This window comes from Lampetra planeri, chromosome 20 (genome assembly GCF_965212315.1).
Source record: "Lampetra planeri chromosome 20, kcLamPlan1.2.h2, whole genome shotgun sequence".
NCBI lineage: Eukaryota > Metazoa > Chordata > Hyperoartia > Petromyzontiformes > Petromyzontidae > Lampetra > Lampetra planeri.
Window position 1 is genome coordinate 714,592 of NC_136126.1, and position 20,067 is coordinate 734,658.

Below are 20,067 nucleotides of genomic sequence, written 5' to 3' on the forward strand. Positions count from 1 at the left end.
TGTCTATTAATGTGCGTGGTTGTGGGTGGATACACGTGTGTGTGTGTGCGTGTCTATTAATGTGCGTGGTTGTGGGTGGATACACGTGTGTGTGTGTGCGTGTCTATTAATGTGTGTGGTTGTGGGTGGATACACGTGTGAGTGTGTGCGTGTCTATTAATGTGTGTGGTTGTGGGTGGATACCAGAGGTGGGACAAAGTCATTGTTATGCAAGTCCAAGTCGAGTCGCAAGTCATCAAATTGATGACTCGAGTCTGACTCGAGTCCAAGTCACATGACTCGAGTCCACATCTCAGAGGTGGGACAAAGTCATTGTTATGCAAGTCCAAGTCGAGTCGCAAGTCATCAAATTCATGACTCGAGTCTGACTCGAGTCCAAGTCACATGACTCGAGTCCACACCTCTGGTGGATACACGTGTGAGTGTGTGCGTGTCTATTAATGTGCGTGGTTGTGGGTGGATACACGTGTGTGTGTGTGCGTGTCTATTAATGTGTGTGGTTGTGGGTGGATACACGTGTGAGTGTGTGCGTGTCTATTAATGTGTGTGGTTGTGGGTGGATATACGTGTGAGTGTGTGTCAGTGCGAGTCTATAAAAGGGAGTGGTGGTGCAGCGGTTAGCGTGCTCCACTACAAACTCGGCGACCCGAGTTCGATTCCTGCTCACGGCTAACACCGGTGACGATTATTTGAACCGGTCCTGGGCCTCCCCCAGGTAGACTCAGCCTCAAATGAGTACCTGGTGCGGTGTGTCAACATCGCCACTGGGGAGACAAAGGCGGTAGGGTGAGGTGCTGGCGACCCACCCCCTCGTGTACCGTTCTGGCCTCAAAAAGATGCTCGCTAACAGCACTTGCACCAAGAGTCTGTGAAGGCCAAGAGGGGCGGATCTTTGTCTTTACTTGTTTTGTGTACAAAGATGTGTTGTGTGTGTGGCGTGTCTATAAATGGTGTGTGTTTATAAATACTGTACGTGTTGGCCTGAATCGGTTCTCGTTCACAGCACTTTCCCACACAGTCTGTTCAAGGCAATGTTGGCCATAGCACGTGCCTCTGTCTGGTGACCTCCTGCACCTTCCACAGTGCACGTGACTGCCCCGAAGTGCACCTAGCCTGGCACAGGCAGCGTGGTGGCGTCACCCTCGCTGAGTGGCGTGTACACATGGCGGGGTGTGCTGGCCACCCCACCCCCTCGAGCGAGGCTACCCAGGGCGTCGTTGTCTCTTGCCGTGTGGCGTGTACAGGGTCCACCAGGAGAGGTCGGGGAGAAAGGGGACAGGGGCCCCCCAGGAATCCAGGTAATGCATAGTCAGCACCGTGATGAGCAGCAGCAGCAGCCATGCTCAATCCACTGCTGGATGGAGGCCTTCACAAGCCGCCTTTGTCACTGGGGAGACAAAAGCGGTCACGCGCGGTGTGCTGGTCCCCCACCCCCTCCATAGGTGCATCGCTAACGGCACTTGCCCCCAACAGTCTACTAAGCCTACACGGGGAATCTTTGTCTTTGTTCTTTCCCAGGGCGTTGTGGGACCAGCGGGCGAGAAGGGGTTCCGGGGACTGAGGGGACCTCACGCGGCCCGGGGGTTAAAGGGCGACCGAGGGACGACGGGGGAGCTGGGCCACGAGGGAGCGGAGGGGCCCAAGGGGCCGGCGGGGCCCCGGGGCCCCCCAGGATCCCCGGTACAATCACTGTACATGGAACACAAGTCATCACCGTCGTCATTGTGATCACCATCATCATCAGCAATAGCCACGATCTATCCACTGCAGAATTAAGGCCTCACAAGCCGTCACCATCATTCATGGTCAGGCGATACACGAGCCGATTCCGTCGCTGCATCTCCACTTTGAGCGTGACGAAGGCCTTCATCGGTGCAATTCGCTCGCAGCACTTGCCCCAACAATCTGTTGAGGCTATACGGGGGGACCTTTGTCTGTGTGTGTGTGCCACAGGGGGCCACGGGGAGCAGGGGTCCGTGGGGGCCTGTGGGCGGCGTGGGGGTTCAGGTGAGTGCTCCCCTTAGCAGCTGCGGCTCGCGGGGCCCTCTAGGCCGCACCGCGGCGCCGAGACGCAGCGAGACGCTCGCCGTGGCCGTGGCCATCGCCGCCGTGGCCGTGGCCATCGCCGCCGTGGCCGTGGCCATCGCCGCCGTGGCCGTGGCCATCGCCGCCGTGGCCGTGGCCGCCTCCGCCCTCATCGCCGTAGCCGCCGCCGCGCGACATTTCGGATGTTGATTTCGTGAGTGCCGGATTGCCAAATCGGCCTGCCACGAACCCGCCGGCCCAAGGTCGATTCAAGCTCTTGGACAATATCGGGGACGATTATCTCAACCGGTAATGGGCCTCCTCTAGGTTGCATGAGCACCTGGTGCGGTGTGTAAACAGCCGCACTGGGGAGACAAAGGCGATCGGGCGTGGCGTTGGCCGCACACCCCCCCCCCCCCCGGTGTGCCGTGCTGGCCTTAATAGGTGCTCGCTAACTTGTCCCAAGAGTCTGTTAAAGGCTGTACGAGGGGGAGGGGGAACTTTGTATGCATGTGAGTCCAGGCGCATGAGTCTATATTCCTGTGTGTATGTGCGTGTGTGTGTGTGCGTGTGTGTGTGTCTGCACGCTATTTTCAGGGTCCTTTAGGGCTGCCAGGGCTCGAGGGTCCAGCTGGGATCCCGGGGTCAAAGGTGAGGAAGTGGTGGATTGGTGAGGAGATGGTAGGTACCCGCTAACAGCACTTGCTCCGACAGTATGTGTAGGCTACACTGGGGATCTTTGTCTTTGTACATCTGCGTGTGTGCAGGGCGAGAGAGGCTACAGAAGGAGGGGCTCACCAGGAACTCGAGGAGCGCAGGTGAGTGGGTGAGTGAGCGGGTGAGTGAGTGATTGGGTGAGTGCGTCATTGAGTGGGTAAGTGAGTGAATGATTGGGTGAGTGCGTGAGTGAGTGGGTGAGTGATTGGTTGAGTATGTGAGTGAGTGGGTGGGTGAGTGAGTGAGTGAGCAGGTGAGTGGGTGAGCGGCTCAGGGTGAGTGTAGCTTGGGGTGTAATTGTAATATTAATGTATAGTTACGTTGCTCACTGAATGTTCGTCTATGTCGCTGGGTTTCTGGTGTATGTTGCTTGAGACTTGAGTAGCCACAGCCATAGCGAGAGGTCTGGTGGATGTGGTGTGCCGGGTGTGTCAATGTCATCGCAGACAAACCTGCCTGAGATGAAGCCCTGTGGGTGGCGGTGCCTATGTCAGGATGTGTGTATGTGTGTGTGTGTGTACATGCTGTGTGTGTGTGTGTCTCTGCGTATTGTGGGGAGCGGGAGCGCACTGTGCAACGAACCCGGTGACCCGAGTTTGATCCTTGCTCAGCGACGAATATCTCGACTGGCGCTGGGCTTCCCCTAGGTCGACTCGGCCTCATGCGTGGTGATGGCCACCCATCCCCGCTTCACGTGCCGTGCCGGCCTTCGTAGGCGCTCACTAACAGCACTTGCCCCTAGAGTATGGTAAGGCTATACGGGGGGGTCTTTGTATTTGTGTGTGCGCAGGTATTAATTTCAGCCAGTGGTTGGTGGCAGTCGTAGGTGGTGGCGTTGTTGATGGTGTTGGCGGTGATTGTGTTGATGGCGATGGCTGGTGGGGGTGTGTAACGCGATGACGGTTGTGATTCGCTGACAGTGTTGATGTGGCGGTGTTTGTGTGTTGATGTTGTGTGTTTGTTGGCGACTGCGGTTGTTGTTGTTTTTGTTGATGATTGTCGTCGTTGTTGTTGTTGTTGGTGTTGCCGCGTTGCTCGTGACCGCGCTGGCGTTGCAGGGAGAGCCGGGCCCCCCAGGTCCGGCAGGAGTGGGGGGCCACCCCGGGTCCAAGGTAACGACGCCGCCAATCAGACACCTCGCGTCGCGAGCCACGGAGACCTGGGGTTCGTCAGGGCGGTGACACAGGGCTAGGGTGTAGGGTGATGGTGTAGAGCTCGGGTGTAGGGTGTTGGGTTTTGTTGTAGGGTTCGGATATAGGGTTTGGGTGTAGGGTTAGGTTGTATTGTTCGGGTTCGGTGTAGTTTTAGGTTGTAGGGTTTTGGTGTAGGGATAGGTTGTATGGTGTAGGGTTTGGGTGTAGGGTTAAATTGTAGGGTGTAGGGTTTGGGTGTAGGGTTAGGTTGTAGGGTTTGGGTGTAGGGTTAGGTTGTAGGGTGTAGGGTTAGGTTGTAGGGTGTAGGGTTAGGTTGTAGGGTTAGAGTTCAAGTCTAAGGTTAGGGTTTGGTGTGGGGGCAGCATGAGGCATAAGGCCAAGGTTGAAGTTCGGGTTCTGGACAACGTGAGGGTTGGGGGTGCTGCGTGCTGCTGTAACAGCTGTACTGTAACAGCTGTAACAGCTGTACTGTAACAGCTGTAACAGCTGTACTGTAACAGCTGTAACAGCTGTGTTGTAACAGCTGTAACACCTGTGTTGTAACAGCTGTAACACCTGTGTTGTAACAGCTGTAACACCTGTGTTGTAACAGCTGTAACAGCTGTAACAGCTGTGTTGTAACAGCTGTAACACCTGTGTTGTAACAGCTGTAACAGCTGTAACAGCTGTGTTGTAACAGCTGTAGCAGCTGTGCTCTAACAGCTGTAACACCTGTGTTGTAACAGCTGTAACAGCTGTAACACCTGTGTTGTAACAGCTGTAACAGCTGTAACAGCTGTAACAGCTGTAACACCTGTGTTGTAACAGCTGTAACACCTGTGTTGTAACAGCTGTAACACCTGTGCTGTAACAGCTGTAACACCTGTGCTGTAACAGCTGTAACACCTGTGTTGTAACAGCTGTAACAGCTGTAACAGCTGTGTTGTAACAGCTGTAACACCTTTGGTGTAACAGCTGTAACACCTTTGGTGTAACAGCTGTAACACCTTTGGTGTAACAGCTGTAACACCTGTGTTGTAACAGCTGTAACAGCTGTGTTGTAACAGCTGTAGCAGTTGTGTTGTAACAGCTGTAACACCTGTGCTGTAACAGCTGTCACAGTTGTACCGTGCCCCCCACAGGGCACGCAGGGCCCGGTTGGCAGCGAGGGGACCCCCGGACCTTCAGGATTCCCGGTGACTCCTCCTGCTCATGATCGGTCCCCCCCCCTCTCCCCCCCCCCCCCCCACATCTCCTACCCCCACCTCTGTCCCTCCTCCCCACCACGTGTGGTCGTGTTTCACGGCTGTCCACACTCGTGCAATCATCGCCCTACGATGTCCGCGTTGATGTTTCTCGAACTCAATTTTACTCAGAACATTTTTTTTTCAAGTGATTTGTCCGAGTTCACTCTCCTCGCTGTAAATGTATTTCACATTATCGTGGTTGACCACCGCGTCAGAAGTCCTCCATCTCGAGTTCGTTTTTACTCCGATTCCTGTTTACCGCATTGCTGGACTTTGTCTTTGTAGTGACCCCAGGTCACTCGCCATACAAATGAGGGTCGTACTGTTCTCTTGACTTCTCACCTCGCACAAACAAAACCAACTTGGACCCCCCCCCCCCCTTGTTGCTCCTCCAGGGACCCCCGGGAGCGGGGGCCGAGGCGGGAGACGCGGGGACCCCGGGGCCCGGGGTGCGTGAGATGTCGCCGGACGTTCCCCCACTCGCGAGGCTCTCTTCTTCTCGGACTACGGCTGCCCCTCGCCCTCTGTCTCTCTCCCACACTCTCTCTCTTTCCGCTCTCTCTCCCGCTCTCTTTCTCTCTCTCTCCTGCTCTCTCTGGGGGATTCTAGTTCTCGTTTTGCTTGGCTAAGTCACATTCCCTGAGGAGCATGACCCAGGGATTGTTTTCCCACTGAATCGTTTCCAGGTGACTTCAAAATAACCCCAAAGCTAACCCCGCCCCTATGCCTTAGACTAACCCTAACCCCAACACTAACCCCGCCCCTATGCCTTAGACTAACCCTAACCCCAACACTAACCCCACCCCTGTCCCTTAGACGAACCCTAACCCCAACACTAACCCTATCCCGATCTCTAACCCATCCCTATACTGAACACTGTCACCCCAACCCTAATCCCAGCCTTGACTCCATGAAGGGTGATGATGTCAGTGGTGGTGGTGGTGGTAGTGGTCGTGGTGGTGGTGTTGTGTGAGTAATTGCTAAGTTTTAATTGACGTCAAATGTCGGAGTGTGGGTTGGGGGTTGGAGGGACGGTATGAGATGGGGGGAACTGGGGGGAGGGGGGGAATTGAGGGGGGTGGGGGGGTGTATTGCCATGTTTGAGGCGGTGTTCATTTCGTTGTCAGGGGGTGCAGGGAGAGGTGGGGCCCACGGGGGAGAAGGGACGCACGGGGCCCAAGGTGAGAGAGTGACTGGGTGAGTGACTGTGTGAGTGACTGAGTGAGTGACTGTCTGAGTGACCGTGTGAGTGACTGAGTGAGTGACTGGGTGAGTGACTGTGTGAGTGACTGAGTGAGTGACTGGGTGAGTGACTGTGTGAGTGACTGTGTGAGTGACTGAGTGAGTGACTGTGTGAGTGACTGGGTGAGTGGCTGTGTGAGTGACTGGGTGAGTGGCTGGGTGAGTGACTGTGTGAGTGACTGTGTGAGTGGCTGGGTGAGTGACTGTGTGAGTGACTGTCAGGGAGTGACTGTGTGAGTGACTGTGTGTGTGTGGGTGTGTTTATTTGAATATACAATTGTCTGTGTCTACGTAGGGGGGCGGTGGTGTAGCGGTTAGTGCACTGTGTTGCGAACCCAGTGACTCGAGTTCGATTCCCGCTCACGGTAACGATTATCTGAACCGGTCTTGGGCCTCCCCTGGGTCGACTCAGCCTCAAATGAGTACCTGGTGCGGTGTGTAAACATTGCCACTGGGGCGATAAAACCGGTCGGGCGTGGTGCTGACCACCCACCCCCTCGTGTGCCGTGCCGGCCTTCATAGGTGCACGCTGACAGCACTTGCCCCAACAGTCTGTTAAAGGCTATACGGGGGATCTTTGTGTGACAGTGTATGTGTCTATCTGCAGGGGCCCACGGGTGGTATTGGAGAAGCTGGTACCGCTGGAGCCAAGGGACCGCAGGTACTGAATACACTCACCACGTACACTCACCACACTCACAGACTATACTCACCAGAGAAAAGTGGAATCTGACTGCCTGTGTTATCATGGGTTGAGTGCGTGTTGTTTTATGTTGTGTATGTTTTGTGTTGTTGTGTTGTCTGCAGGGCGATGTCGGGTCTCAGGGTCTGCCCGGGTCACAGGGGCTGCTGGGTTTACCAGTGAGTGGCAGCCAACTCCTCTCCTCACTCACCCCACTCACTCCCCCGCCCCTCACTCCCCCCGCGCCTCACTCCCCCCGCCCCTCACTCCCCCCCCGCCCCTCGCTCCCCCCGCGGCCCCTCACTCCCCCCGGCCCCTCACTCCCCCCGCCCCTCACTCCCCCCCGCCCCTCACTCCCCCGCCCTCACTCCCCCCGCCCCTCACTCCCCCCCGCCCCTCACTCCCCCCGGCCCCTCACTCCCCCGCCCTCACTCCCCCCGCCCCTCACTCCCCCCGCCCCTCACTCCCCCCCGCCCCTCACTCCCCCGCCCCTCACTCCCCCCCGGCCCCTCACTCCCCCCCCCCCCCGCCCCCTCACTCCCCCGCCCCTCACTCCCCCCGCCCCTCACTCTCTCAGCTCCTCACTCCCCCCGCCCCTCACTCCCCCCCGCCCCTCACTCCCCCCGCCCCTCACTCCCCCCGCCCCTCACTCCCCCCGCCCCTCGCTCCCCCCCCGCCCCTCACTCCCCCCGCCCCTCGCTCCCCCCGCCCTCCCCCTCCCATCCCCCGGCCCCTCACTCCCCCCGCCCCTCACTCCCCCCGCCCCCTCACTCCCCCCGCCCCTCACTCCCCCCGCCCCTCACTCCCCCCGCCCCTCACTCCCCCCGCCCCTCACTTCCCCCCGCCCCTCACTCCCCCCGCCCCTCACTCCCCCCGCCCCTCACTCCCCCCGCCCCTCACCTTCCCCCCGCCCCTCACTCCCCCCGGCCCCTCACTCCCCCCGCCCCTCACTCCCCCCGCCCTCACTCCCCCCGCCCCCTCACTCCCCCGGCCCCTCACTTCCCCCGCCCTCACTCCCCCCCGCCCCTCACTCCCCCGCCCCTCACTCCCCCCGCCCCTCACTCCCCCGCCCTCACTCCCCCCCGCCCCCTCACTCCCCCCGCCCCTCACTCCCCCCGCCCTCACTCCCCCCGCCCCTCACTCCCCCCGCCCCTCACTCCCCCCCGCCCCTCACTCCCCCGCCCCCTCACTCCCCCCGCCCCTCACTCCCCCGCCCCTCACTCCCCCCGCCCCTCACTCCCCCCGCCCCTCACTCCCCCCCGCCCCTCACTCCCCCCGCCCCTCACTCCCCCCGGCCCCTCACTCCCCCCGCCCTCCCCCTCACTCCCCCCGCCCCTCACTCCCCCGGCCCCTCACTCCCCCCGCCCCTCACTCCTCCCCCGGCCCCTCACTCCCCCCGCCCCTCACTCCCCCCCCGCCCCCTCACTCCCCCCGCCCCTCACTCCCCCCGCCTCCCTCACTCCCCCGCCCTCACTCCCCCGCCCCTCACTCCCCCCCGCCCCTCACTCCCCCGCCCTCACTCCCCCGCCCCTCACTCTCTCAGCTCCTCACTCCCCCCGCCCCTCACTCCCCCCGCCCCTCACTCCCCCCGCCCCTCACTCCCCCCGCCCCTCGCTCCCCCCCGCCCCTCACTCCCCCCGCCCCTCACTCCCCCCGCCCCTCACTCCCCCGCCCCTCACTCCCCCCGCCCCTCACTCCCCCGCCCCTCACTCCCCCCGCCCCTCACTCCCCCCGCCCTCACTCCCCCCGCCCCTCACTCCCCCCGCCCCTCACTCCCCCCCCGCCCCTCACTCCCCCGGCCCCTCACTCCCCCCGCCCCTCACTCCCCCGCCCTCACTCCCCCCGCCCCTCACTCCCCCCGGCCCCTCACTCCCCCGCCCTCACTCCCCCCGCCCCTCACTCCCCCGCCCCTCACTCCCCCCGCCCCTCACTCCCCCGCCCTCACTCCCCCCGCCCCTCACTCCCCCCGCCCCTCACTCCCCCCGCCCCTCACTCCCCCGGCCCTCACTCCCCCCGCCCCTCACTCCCCCCGCCCCTCACTCCCCCGCCCCTCACTCCCCCCGCCCCTCACTCCCCCCGCCCCTCACTCCCCCCGCCCCTCACTCCCCCGCCCTCACTCCCCCCGCCCCTCACTCCCCCCGCCCCTCACTCCCCCCGCCCCTCACTCCCCCGGCCCCTCACTCCCCCGCCCCTCACTCCCCCCGCCCCTCACTCCCCCCCGCCCCTCACTCCCCCGGCCCCTCACTCCCCCCCGCCCCTCACTCCCCCGCCCTCACTCCCCCCCGCCCCTCACTCTCTCAGCTCCTCACTCACCACTCATCCTACAGGTTTTCCTCCCACACAAAGCCCAACTCCGATTTCAAATGGAATTCAAGGCCAAACTTCCCAAAGTAGCTGCGCCCTCTTGATAAGCAGTCTTGAGACTCGGGGACGCTTTCATAGCTAACCACAGAATATTATTGTTGTGATTCTGTCGTTTTTCTCATCATCGTTATTAATCATTGTTTGTGTGTTTTTTTTCTTCCTCCAGGGAATGTTTGGAAAAAAGGTAAATGTTTATTCTCATAAATGTGGCTGTGACGGTCCCACCTGAAGACGGAGACTTGTGTTGTCTCCGAAACGTCGTGATTTAATTGAGTTATTTTCATTTATTATTTTATTATTATTTTTTACCTACGTGCCTTTATCGAAAAAATCTAAGAGTATGAATCCTTGCAGTCACGAAAGCTTCAAATCTAGAATATATTCTCATAAAGTCTTTTCTACTTTCAGAAAATAATGTGAAACCCATGAATATATATTTCATGCATATTCAGCAGTGCGAGTGGTTTCCACTGGGCTGAGTATGGGGCAATGCTCGTATCCTGCGCATTTGACGGCCCTGAGCCAGTGGTGTGAAATTCCAAATTCCTTTCCAATGGCCAAGCAGTGCTCAATGTCAGTGTTTAATTGCCACCCTACCTGCTTCGTGTTGTGTATCTGCGTCGTGTCTCCGTGGTGTGGTGACTGGTTCGTGCTGTGTTCACCTCCATACCCTGTACTATATCTCGTTCGTGTTGTGCCTCTGTGTTGTGCCTCTGTGTTGTGCCTCTGTGTTGTGCCTCTGTGTTGTGCCTCTGTGTTGTGCCTCTGTGTTGTGCCTCTGTGTTGTGCCTCTGTGTTGTGCCTCTGTGTTGTGCCTCAGACTATATTTAAAGTCTACGCGGTTTCAGCGTCTTGAGATGCAACTTGCACGAATGTCGCTGTATATAAAATACAATAATTATTGTTACGTTATAATCACTGTTCAATCGTGACTTAAAGCTTTCGCGACTGCAGGAATTAATATTCTTTGGGTCTTTCGGTAAAGTCACGTAGATCGGTCCTATCTACGTGACTTTACTGAAAGACCCAAAGAATATCGTCATTGTTATCCGGGTTGTTATTACGCGTGCCCCACGCACGCCTAAAGTGGTTGATTATAATTCATTGTTTTTTATTTCATTTTTCTTTCCCATCTGTCGCGCTGTTTTACTTCTCTCGTACAAGAGCCGCATGTTTTTGCTACGAAGTGTCCGGAAGGTCGCGTTCCTCTGCCGTGTAAATGCCGACCGTTGTCTCGTCTCTCCGCTCCCGCCGTCACGCGTGGCTGCCGTGCGGGTCGCTCGTACCGTGTTCATCCCTGCCAGGGGGAGAAGGGGATACGGGGCCAGCGAGGGGATAGGGGGCCCTCGGTGAGTGCCAACGCTCTCACGGACACACGCACGCACGGACCGCACAAAGATGATCCCCCGTAGAGTCGTAACCCACTGTTGGGGCAAGAACTGTTATCGGGCACCTTTGAATGCCAACACTGAGCACACGAGGGGAGGGCGTGGCCAGGACCACGCCCGACCCGACCGTCTTTGTCTCTCCTGTAGCGATGTTACACACCGCACCAGGTGGTCATTTAAGGTCTGAGTCAACCTACGGAAGGCCCAGGACCGGGAGCGGCTCCGATGTTCATCGCCGGTGTTGGGCCCGAGCTGGAATGGAGCTCGGGTCGCCGTGTTCGGGGTGCGGCGCGCTAACCGCTGGAGCCGCCGCTCCCCGCGCCGCTAGCAGACACGCGCTCCAGCCGTGGCCCTCCACCGCTCGTTAAGAGCAATTAGGGATTAATTACATGCGCGGCCACGTCGTTCCTGCGCCGCCGTCTCCACGGGTATTTAACAGGTGCACACAGAGGCAGTCACTTCCATCCCGATTAGAGCCCTTGACAGCTTTATGAGCGGCGCGGCATTAATGGATGGGGTGGCGGCGACGACGATGATGATGATTTGGTGGCGGGGGGAGGAGGACAGCGTGAGTTCATGAACTCACGCCGCTCTTCCCGTGCGTGTGTCTGTGTTCAGGGCCCCCCCGGGCCTCCGGGGCCCCCCGGCCCTGCAGGTCCATCGACGGGACTCGGACACCACCGCCCTGGCGCTACGGCACGGCCCTCCTGGGTGAGCGCGGCGCGGTGTGTGGGGGAGACACCGAACGGACGGCGCTCGAGACGGCCTTCACGTTGGGGCTGGGTACACGCACTGCTGGATGAGGGCCTCCCCACGGGTTTTGGGGGTTGTTAGACCTTACTCTTGCCATGCTGGTCAGCGCGGGTTAGTGAAGGGAGGATGTTGGAGCATAGAAGTACAGTACAACGATGAATCTTGCTGCACTGACCTCCGCTACCTGCAAAATACCCCGCGGCAACCTATAGCACCTCTTCTATGCGAGGTGGATACCCGCCCAAGCGCTTTCCGGCTAAGTCCTGCTTAGCTTCCGAGATCCGGGTGCCTCCGGGCGATTCAGCCCTGGGCCTGCAATCTCCAGAACGTGAATTTGTCCCACGACGACTGGGTAGAGGAAGGGAAGCGTTCCCAATTTTAAGATTAAGTCTAAGCTGTTTAAATAATATTAAGAATTGGGAACACATCCCTAGTCTCGCGGGACGTCAGATTCATCTGAAAAATGTAATCAAATGGGACCTTATTACATTAATTAATTAAATAGTGAGAAAACATTAAATAGTTACTGATCGATTCCAAAGTCTGGCTTCACAGGAAACGAGGTCACATTTTCTTGCTTCCATACTTATTCCTACGGAGAGTGGCATCATCATCGCGTGGCGTTGGGTGGCATCACTTCTGCGAGCGTGACGACGCGTCACAACGCCACAGAGCGCGCAAGATAAAAATAAAACCCCCAAAAAGATCCGAAATCGTCCTTATAAATTCCCCAAATCTTAACATTTTTCGATTTGAAACTCAGCCCGAGTTTTGCGCCAGGTTTCTCGAGGCGCGATCGTCCCGCAGGAGTGGCCTGAGGACTGGCCTCTGTGGGGCCCTCCGTGGGCCCCGGGCGAGGCCACGCGGAGCGGCGCGGGGGAACCAGCCGGGGCCACGTCCGCGCCGGGCCCCCCGGGCCTTGTTGGCGAGCACCCGCCGGCCACGTGCCACGAGCTGCAGCTGTGCCGGCCGGGCCTTGCCGACGGTGAGTCCTGGGTGTCGGTGAATATTCACAAATCGTCTACCCAATCTGCGCTGCCCACTGCGGAATGAGTGGTTAAACACACAGAACTACACTCACACACATACAGAACCACACACACACAAACAGAACTACACACATACACACAGGACTACACACACACACGGGACTACACACACACACGGGACTACACACACACAGAACTACACACACACACGGAACTACACACACACACGGAACTACACACACACATACACACAGGACTACACACACACACGGGACTACACACACACAGGACTACACACACACAGGACTACACACACACATAATTACACACATATACACACACACAACTACACACACACAACTACACACACAGGACTACACGCACACAGAATTACACACAACTACACACACACAACTACACACACAGGACTACACGCACACAGAATTACACACAACTACACACACAGAACTACACACACACACACAGAACTACATACATACACCGAACTACACACGTGCAAAGACAGAACTACACACACGACGTACTCAGACAGCCCAGCACACTCGCGTCATGCCACTGGTACAACCAGAAGCCACACGTCAGAGCAGTGGTCTCAATGGTTTTATGCAGTTACTGAGCAAAAGGCCCAGAGCCCCAACATGTAAATCGGTCAGTAAGAAAAGAGCACCGTCACTGTTGTGATAGATAAATGGAAAGGTTGCCGGTATTATGAACTTTGTGCCACCGTTTACTTATTTAATTAATGAAGAGCTTCCGCTGGCAGCGAGCCGCCGTTTCCAGGAGCCACGGCCGTAACTCATCCCCAAACACAGACGCTTCCTGAAAGGTCGTTAGTACCAATTAGACGTGATTATCATAAAATCCGCATTTGTAATGTTCTATAAATGTGCCCAATGGATCTCTCTGTCGTGACTTCCCCTCCCCAACCACATTCCTCCCCCCCCACGCCGACCGCTCCCCGCCCGCCCCCCATCTCCGTTACCCGGGAGACGCGGGAGTTCGTCGTGAGCGAGGGGAGTTGATTGACGGTGGTCTCGCGTGGCGGCACGCGACTCGGATTACGCAAAATTTGGTTCAACGATCGCGTGGCGGGGAGAACCCAACGAGCCCTCCCGGTGGGTGTGCAGGCGGTGCAGCTGCACCGGCGCCACGTGTTGGAGGGGCCCCGGCTCCGGCCTTCGGAGAGACAGGGGGGCGGAGGGTGCCCAGTTTCTTTGCTTCCACCAGGGCCCATTCCCTACCACCCTACGCCACTGCAAGTTAAGAGTTTGGGCTGGACGCAATCCAGAGCCTTACGGAAGCTTGGAAGGACGCAGTGAACAGGCAACGTTGGCCCACGTTGGCGTGTGGTTTAGAACCGTTGGACCAACGTTGGCGTGACATTGGCGTAACGTTCCGTGTCCCCTCCGGCTAATGTCAGTGTGATGACAGTGGGTGTGGATGGTCCGAGCCAGCGACCCAGTGCGATAATGGGACTTTCGGCTTTGAAAGAGGGGAGGCCTCCATCCACAAGTGGATAGACCACGGCTGATGATGATGACGCTCCTACGTGCGATGCCCAGGGCACTACTGGATCGACCCCAACCAGGGCTGCCCGCTCGACGCACTGCTCGCTCGCTGCCACTTCTCGGCCGGCGGCGCCACCTGCGTTGGCGGCGTTGGCGGTGCGGCGGCGAGCCAGCGGGCCCCGCCGTACCCGGGCCTGGGCACCGTCCAGCTCAAGTTCCTGCGCCTCCGGAGCGGGCGAGCGTGGCAGCACGTCCGTGCCACCACGCGAGGGGGCGGCACGGGGGGCGCCGAGGGGGGCGAGGAGGAGGTGGAAGAGGGGCCGACGCTCGTGGGAGACGACGGCACCGAGATTGGGCCGGGACACGATGCCTACCGCGTGCTGCGTCGCGACTGCACGCAGGTGCCGTGTCGTCATCTTCGTTGTCATCGCCGGTGTCGCCATGATTGTACTTCGGTCATCACAATCATTATCATTTGTGGTTATCAACATCATTGTTTGTCATTTGATTGTCGTATTCATGGTCATCGTCGATGTCGCAATCATCGCATTTAGGAATTAGCACGGTTGGCTACGTACGGTGCGAAAGAAGTACAACATACATACAACATCGATATCATTGTCATTCTGATCATGACCATGATCGTTGCTTTCCACTTTTAGGAGTTTGCAACATGGGTGTGTACACGTTTGTGTCGGTATGTGTGGGTGCGTGTGTGTGCATGCGTGCGTGCGTGCAGGCCGCAACGCGGGACGAGGTGTGCGTCCTACACCTCGTCGTTTCGACGAGCAGCACGGAGTCTCTGCCCATCCGCGCCATGCCCCTTCGGGGGCCCCGCCGGTGGGGGGTCGCCCTCTCGCTGGGACCTCTGTGCTTCCTCTAGCGAGGGCAGCAGGGGAGGGGGGCAGGGGGGGGCAGCAATGTGCGGGTGAGGTGGGGGGGAGGAGGCAGCAGGAGCGTTGGCTGCTGTGGTTGAGGGGCAGCAGGGATGCTGTGGCGCTGGTGGTGGTGCTGGTGGTGGTGCTGGTGGTGGCGCTGGTGGTGGCGCTGGTGGTGGTGCTGGTGGTGGTGCTGGTGGTGGCGCTGGTGGTGGCGCTGGTGGTGGTGGTGGTGGCGCCGCGGTTTGCCGGCCATCCCGAGTTTGATTCCCACTCATGGCCAACACCAGTCACGATGATATGAATCGGTCCTGGGCCTCTCCTCGGTTGACTCAGCCTCAAATGAGTCCCTGGCGCGCTGTGTAAACATCTTTACTGTGGAGACAAGGGCGGGCAGGCGTGGTGCTGGTCACTCACCCCCTCGTGTGCCGTGCCGGCCTTCGTAGGCGTTACTCGCTAACAGCACTTGCCCCAACAGTCTGTTGAGGCTATATGGGGGCTATTTGTCTTTAGTGGTGCTGGTAATGGGCTCATTCTTCGTCAACGTTTTGCGACGTTCGCGCGAGCGGAGCGTCGAACAATACTCCGCTCGTTACACGCACGCCGTCAAGGCCGCGCGTCGCTCGGCACGCAGGTATCTATTTAAAACACCAGGTTTTTTTTTAATACAAAAATGTAGTATAAATGTGCCCATTGTAAACCGAGACCTGTCAGAGTCGAAATGTGTTTCGTTTATTAGACGGACAACCTGCCGGTAGTTGCATGAAGACAATTAAAATCGGCGTCAATGTGAGGAGGTATTGACCCGAGGGTTGTTGTGCGACTGCCCACAGGCATAGTGCTGCTGTGTTAGTTTCGTTACGATGCCCCCCGGGAGTGACAAGAGGAGGAGGGGGGGCGTTTATGGAGACAAATTGGCGAGGGGAGGCTCGAGATGATGTTGGAAGGGGGAGGACTGAACGAGGAGTGGGCGTTGGGGGGAAGGGGGGAGAAAGGAGGTTTCTAAGTGAGTTTAAGATTTGTGGGGTTCGGGTGTGAAACGGGAGGCTTATTAGAGATGGGGGGCGGGTGAAAGATGAGATGGCAAAGCCTCGCCGAGTCTCACCACTCCTTGTTCGGAGTGTCCTGCCACGTGTTGTGCTGTAGGGGAGGACAACGTTGATAATTGTTTTTTTACCCTTCTATCTGGCAACAAAACTGACACCTTTTTTACAAAGAGTCATGTTTACGTAGACCACAATACCTGCAGCCATAATGCAAACAAAAAACATAACTCTGATCATGTGCACTGTCCTTGAAGTTGATTGGTCCACACCCGAGACAGCTTTCCTTAGAGCCTAGTCTCACAAAAAAGGTGTCAGTTTTGTTACCAGATAGAAGGGTAAAAAACCAATTATCATATTTTTTACTGGCAAATGAGGTTCCAATGGTGAGGACAACGTTGTTGCTGTGTATGTCTGTGATCCCGGTCGAGTCATTTGCTGGTAATTATTCAGCAGTGGGAGGTTTGGGCCAATACCAGTTACACGGTGATTTAGCAGAACGAGAGAACATAGAAACTCCACGCAGGAAGGCACCCGAGTCAGGAATCGAACCCAGCGGCTTCTCACTACGAGGCACGAGTATTAGCAATGCACCACCACCCTGCCAGACCCTATTGCATACCGTGTGTAACATAGGTGGTCTGCCAAGTAACGTTACATTCTACTTTACCTCGTTATATTTATTATCTGTTTGTAAAATGTTGGGTATTTTTGACACGGTTTAATTTTTTAAAGAATAAATATTGATAACTTTGTACAACTAATACTAATGATACTGTGTTATTTTCTATGTTTCAATGTGAGTCTTCGTGAGGTGAGGTGAGGTGACATTGTGAGTCCCATCTCGGTAAAGGCCAACAAGCCCTTGGTGTCTTGCTCGGATGAAGGCCACACAGTGACGCGTGGATCAGAGACGCCCACGACCACAAGGAATCTGAGTGTGTTTCGAGACTGGAGGAATCCGACGAGCTATGAGGCTATACTCTTAGGGTTTTTCGGTAAAGTCACGTAGGTAAATCACGACGTTTCGGAGGCAACACAAGTCTCCGTCATCAGGTGGGATCGTCACAGCTAGATTTAAAAACTCTAACAGATAGGTGAAATTCCTCCCCGTCGAGGGTATTAATTCCGAAACGTCGTGATTTACCCACGTGACTTTACCGAAAAAACCTAAGAGTATGACCTTGCAGTCACGAAAGCTTCACATCTAGAGCTATGAGGCTCTGTTTCACAATCGCGGAGAGCGCACATGTCAGGGTGCAGGGCTTCTTCGTATCTCACTGGGCTCATCTGGCCGGGTGCCTGGCCACGGTGAACATCGGTGCTGAATGATATCACCGGCGGCCCTGCCCGAGCCGTCAATCTCCCAGGGCACCAACACCGCACATTGAGCGGACGACTCGCAACAGCGAACCGTGACCCCGATGAGGACAGCGGCAGCCCTCTGCCCCGGCTCGACCCTCAACAACCGCCGCCGGTGCAGGGAGCGCCGGGCGTAGCTCGCACGGCCATTCCGCGTGATTGGCCACCAGACGCCGCCGCCGCTGCTGCCTTCCCCGTGCGTCCGCGCCGGCGTTTGGCGCAGCCCCCCGCGGCACTGCGGCTCGCAACAAACTCCGAGCGAGAGCGCCGTGACCAGAGAGCCCTTGACACCGCACGCCGCCGGCTGGGCCTGCTGCCCGGGGCACACGCGTGCGTGCGTGTGCGCGTGTTACATCGCTGGAGGCGCCGTCTAATTTGCTCGGCCGAATAATTGCGGCGGGGTGGGTTGGGGGGAGTCGTGATTGCATTGGCGTCGAGGAACACAAACGACTCTCTGTTGTTCGTGTGTTTTTTTTAAACGCCAAGCTCCGTAACGCCATAGACGGCGGCGTTTGCGGTGATTCTAATCGCTGCAATCACGGGTTCGCCGTAGCCGAGTGGCTATGATGATGACGACTGCCCCGCTTGTTCACCACACAAGTGGTGGCGCTCTGGGCGGCGCGGGAACCCCGCCCGGTGCCCTCGGCCCCTTCACGCGAATTTGCCGCAACGCAGGAATGTGAAGGAGTCGTGACCTCCTCATCTTGGGGGTTGCCACGCCGTGATCCAACTCACGATGTTGCGCCTTCCTCGTCGCTCACGACTCCCCCTGCTGACTCCCCCCCACACCCAGCCAGCCAGCCGTCCGTGTTGTCGACTCCGTCCCCTGCTCAAGGCCAACGCGTCCCTTTCCTTTTTCTCTCCTCCGCCTATGCTCCTTCCTAACTTTTGTAAACAATAACACGGCACCGGTCCAGCTGTCGCACGAGGCACCAGGGTGACATTGGCCGTGTCCCGGAAATCAAATCTCGGGTCACGCGCTGCACCGCCCCAAGCACTGCGCCACCACTCCAGGACTCCGCAATCTCGCGCGCCTCAACAAATTGCCAACAATTACCAACATCCGACAACACATTCTCTGTTTACGTAACCGGCAGCCGCAGCATTAACGCCAACGCTGTGGTAATTTCCAGCGCGAGAAATGTCTCTAAGGAGAGCTCGATCCCTCGTGTCGGAGCGCGGCCGAGTGTGATTATTGAATGCGAGACAAATGTATCACGGGGGGTGGTGAGAATGATTAAGACTCGCACGCTGTGATCACACGCGCAGAGAGTGGCGCGATTAGCGGAATAATCTCCATCCGCGACATGTGGAGACGCACACACACAGACACACGCACACACACACACACAGACACACACAAAGACACACACGCACACAAACACACAGACAAACACACAGACACACGCACACACACACAGACACACACGCACACAAACACACACAGACACACGCGCACACACACACACACGCACACAAACACACAGACACACGCGCACACGCACACAGACACACGCACACACGCACACAGACACACACGCACACACACACACACACAGACACACACGCACACACAGACACACACGCACACACACACACAGACACACACGCACACAAACACAGACACACACGCACACACACACACAGACACACACGCACACACACACACAGACACACACGCACACACACACTCAGACACACACGCACACAAACACACAGACACACGCACAGACACACACAGACACACACACAGACACACGCAGAGAAGAGCAGGGATACACGCGGCGTGGATGCAGCGAGACACACACAGACATACACACAGACACACACACAGACACACACACAGACACACATACAGACACACACACACAGACACACACACAGACACACATACAGACACATACACAGACACACACACAGACACACATACAGACACACACACAGACACACACGCAGCCGATTACTCAAAGATTCCGGTGCTGCTGCTGCTGCCATGCACGTCGACAATGAGCGGTGCCAACACGGACACTCAGCACGCACGTCAGTAACGCCGCGACGTTTCGGACAATGGGCCTTCTTCACACCGCACACACACATGCACACAGACCGGAGAAGAAGAGCGGATAGGAAATGGAATTCGCACTTGATATGCCATGGGGCCTGATACACATCACATTCGAAATGTGTCCCGATGAAAATGTTTTACAGACTCCACTTCATGATGTATTCCTGTGCACGCCACCTCCAGTCTGCACACAAAGGACCTTCTGTACACATCTGGAGATTCGACAAAATTGGGTTCCGGCAAAGCCCGACCCTGCTGATTAGACACTGCAGCGTCGAAACCGGTCCAGAGTTCTCCCTTGCGGGTGAACTCACAATGCTGCTGAAATGATTCAGTCCCAGAAGGAGTCCGTGTGTGGCTGATGGGATGTGTGAAGTAAAAACAAACTAATCTGTGTTGGAGAACAGATGCGTGGAGGGATGGTGGAAATTGTCTGCTTGTTGAATTTGTTATCTTCTCTGTTGATGAGCGGTGTGGTTACAGTGGTAGATGAGTGGTGTGGTTAGTGGTAGATGGGTGGTGTGGTTAGTGGTAGATGAGTGGTGTGGTTACAGTGGTAGATGAGTGGTGTGGTTAGTGGTAGTTGAGTGGAGTGGTCACAGTGGTTTTTGACAATGCGGCGTCAACAGCGCCACCTTGCGGCAGCCCTC

General features: G+C 57.4%; 1 protein-coding gene across 5 annotated transcripts; it reads left to right on the forward strand.

The window, feature by feature from the left end:
• The first annotated feature begins 181 nt into the window (after nucleotides 1–181).
• On the forward strand, nucleotides 182–16,754 carry LOC144724225 (uncharacterized). Of its 5 annotated transcripts, none has more exons than XM_078603177.1 (16): nucleotides 182–1,298; nucleotides 1,519–1,680; nucleotides 2,623–2,676; nucleotides 2,793–2,843; nucleotides 3,801–3,854; nucleotides 5,018–5,071; nucleotides 5,518–5,571; nucleotides 6,250–6,303; nucleotides 6,972–7,025; nucleotides 7,172–7,225; nucleotides 9,577–9,594; nucleotides 10,575–10,759; nucleotides 11,417–11,509; nucleotides 12,332–12,536; nucleotides 14,124–14,470; nucleotides 14,809–16,754. In XM_078603177.1, exons 1-16 carry the CDS (start codon nucleotides 1,163–1,165, stop codon nucleotides 14,950–14,952), a joined length of 1,719 nt encoding a protein of 572 aa, XP_078459303.1. In that variant the 5' UTR covers nucleotides 182–1,162; the 3' UTR covers nucleotides 14,953–16,754. The 5 variants fall into 5 exon arrangements, with proteins under 5 accessions (XP_078459303.1, XP_078459304.1, XP_078459305.1 ...); XM_078603178.1 differs by having other exon boundaries at nucleotides 12,359–12,536; XM_078603179.1 differs by lacking the exons at nucleotides 182–1,298; nucleotides 1,519–1,680; nucleotides 2,623–2,676; nucleotides 2,793–2,843 and adding an exon at nucleotides 3,401–3,490.
• Nucleotides 16,755–20,067: the final 3,313 nt, after the last annotated feature.

What these genes read in the sequence shown, in the direction of transcription:
- LOC144724225 (XM_078603177.1), top strand. Translation starts at nt 1,163, where the DNA reads ATGGCGGGGTGTGCTGGCCACCCCACCCCCTCGAGCGAGGCTACCCAG. An exon ending in CTGGAGCCAAGGGACCGCAG is followed by an intron (nt 7,026 to 7,171) that starts GTACTGAATACA and finishes TGTTGTCTGCAG; the next exon opens with GGCGATGTCGGGTCTCAGGG. An exon ending in CTACGGCACGGCCCTCCTGG is followed by an intron (nt 11,510 to 12,331) that starts GTGAGCGCGGCG and finishes GTTTTGCGCCAG; the next exon opens with GTTTCTCGAGGCGCGATCGT.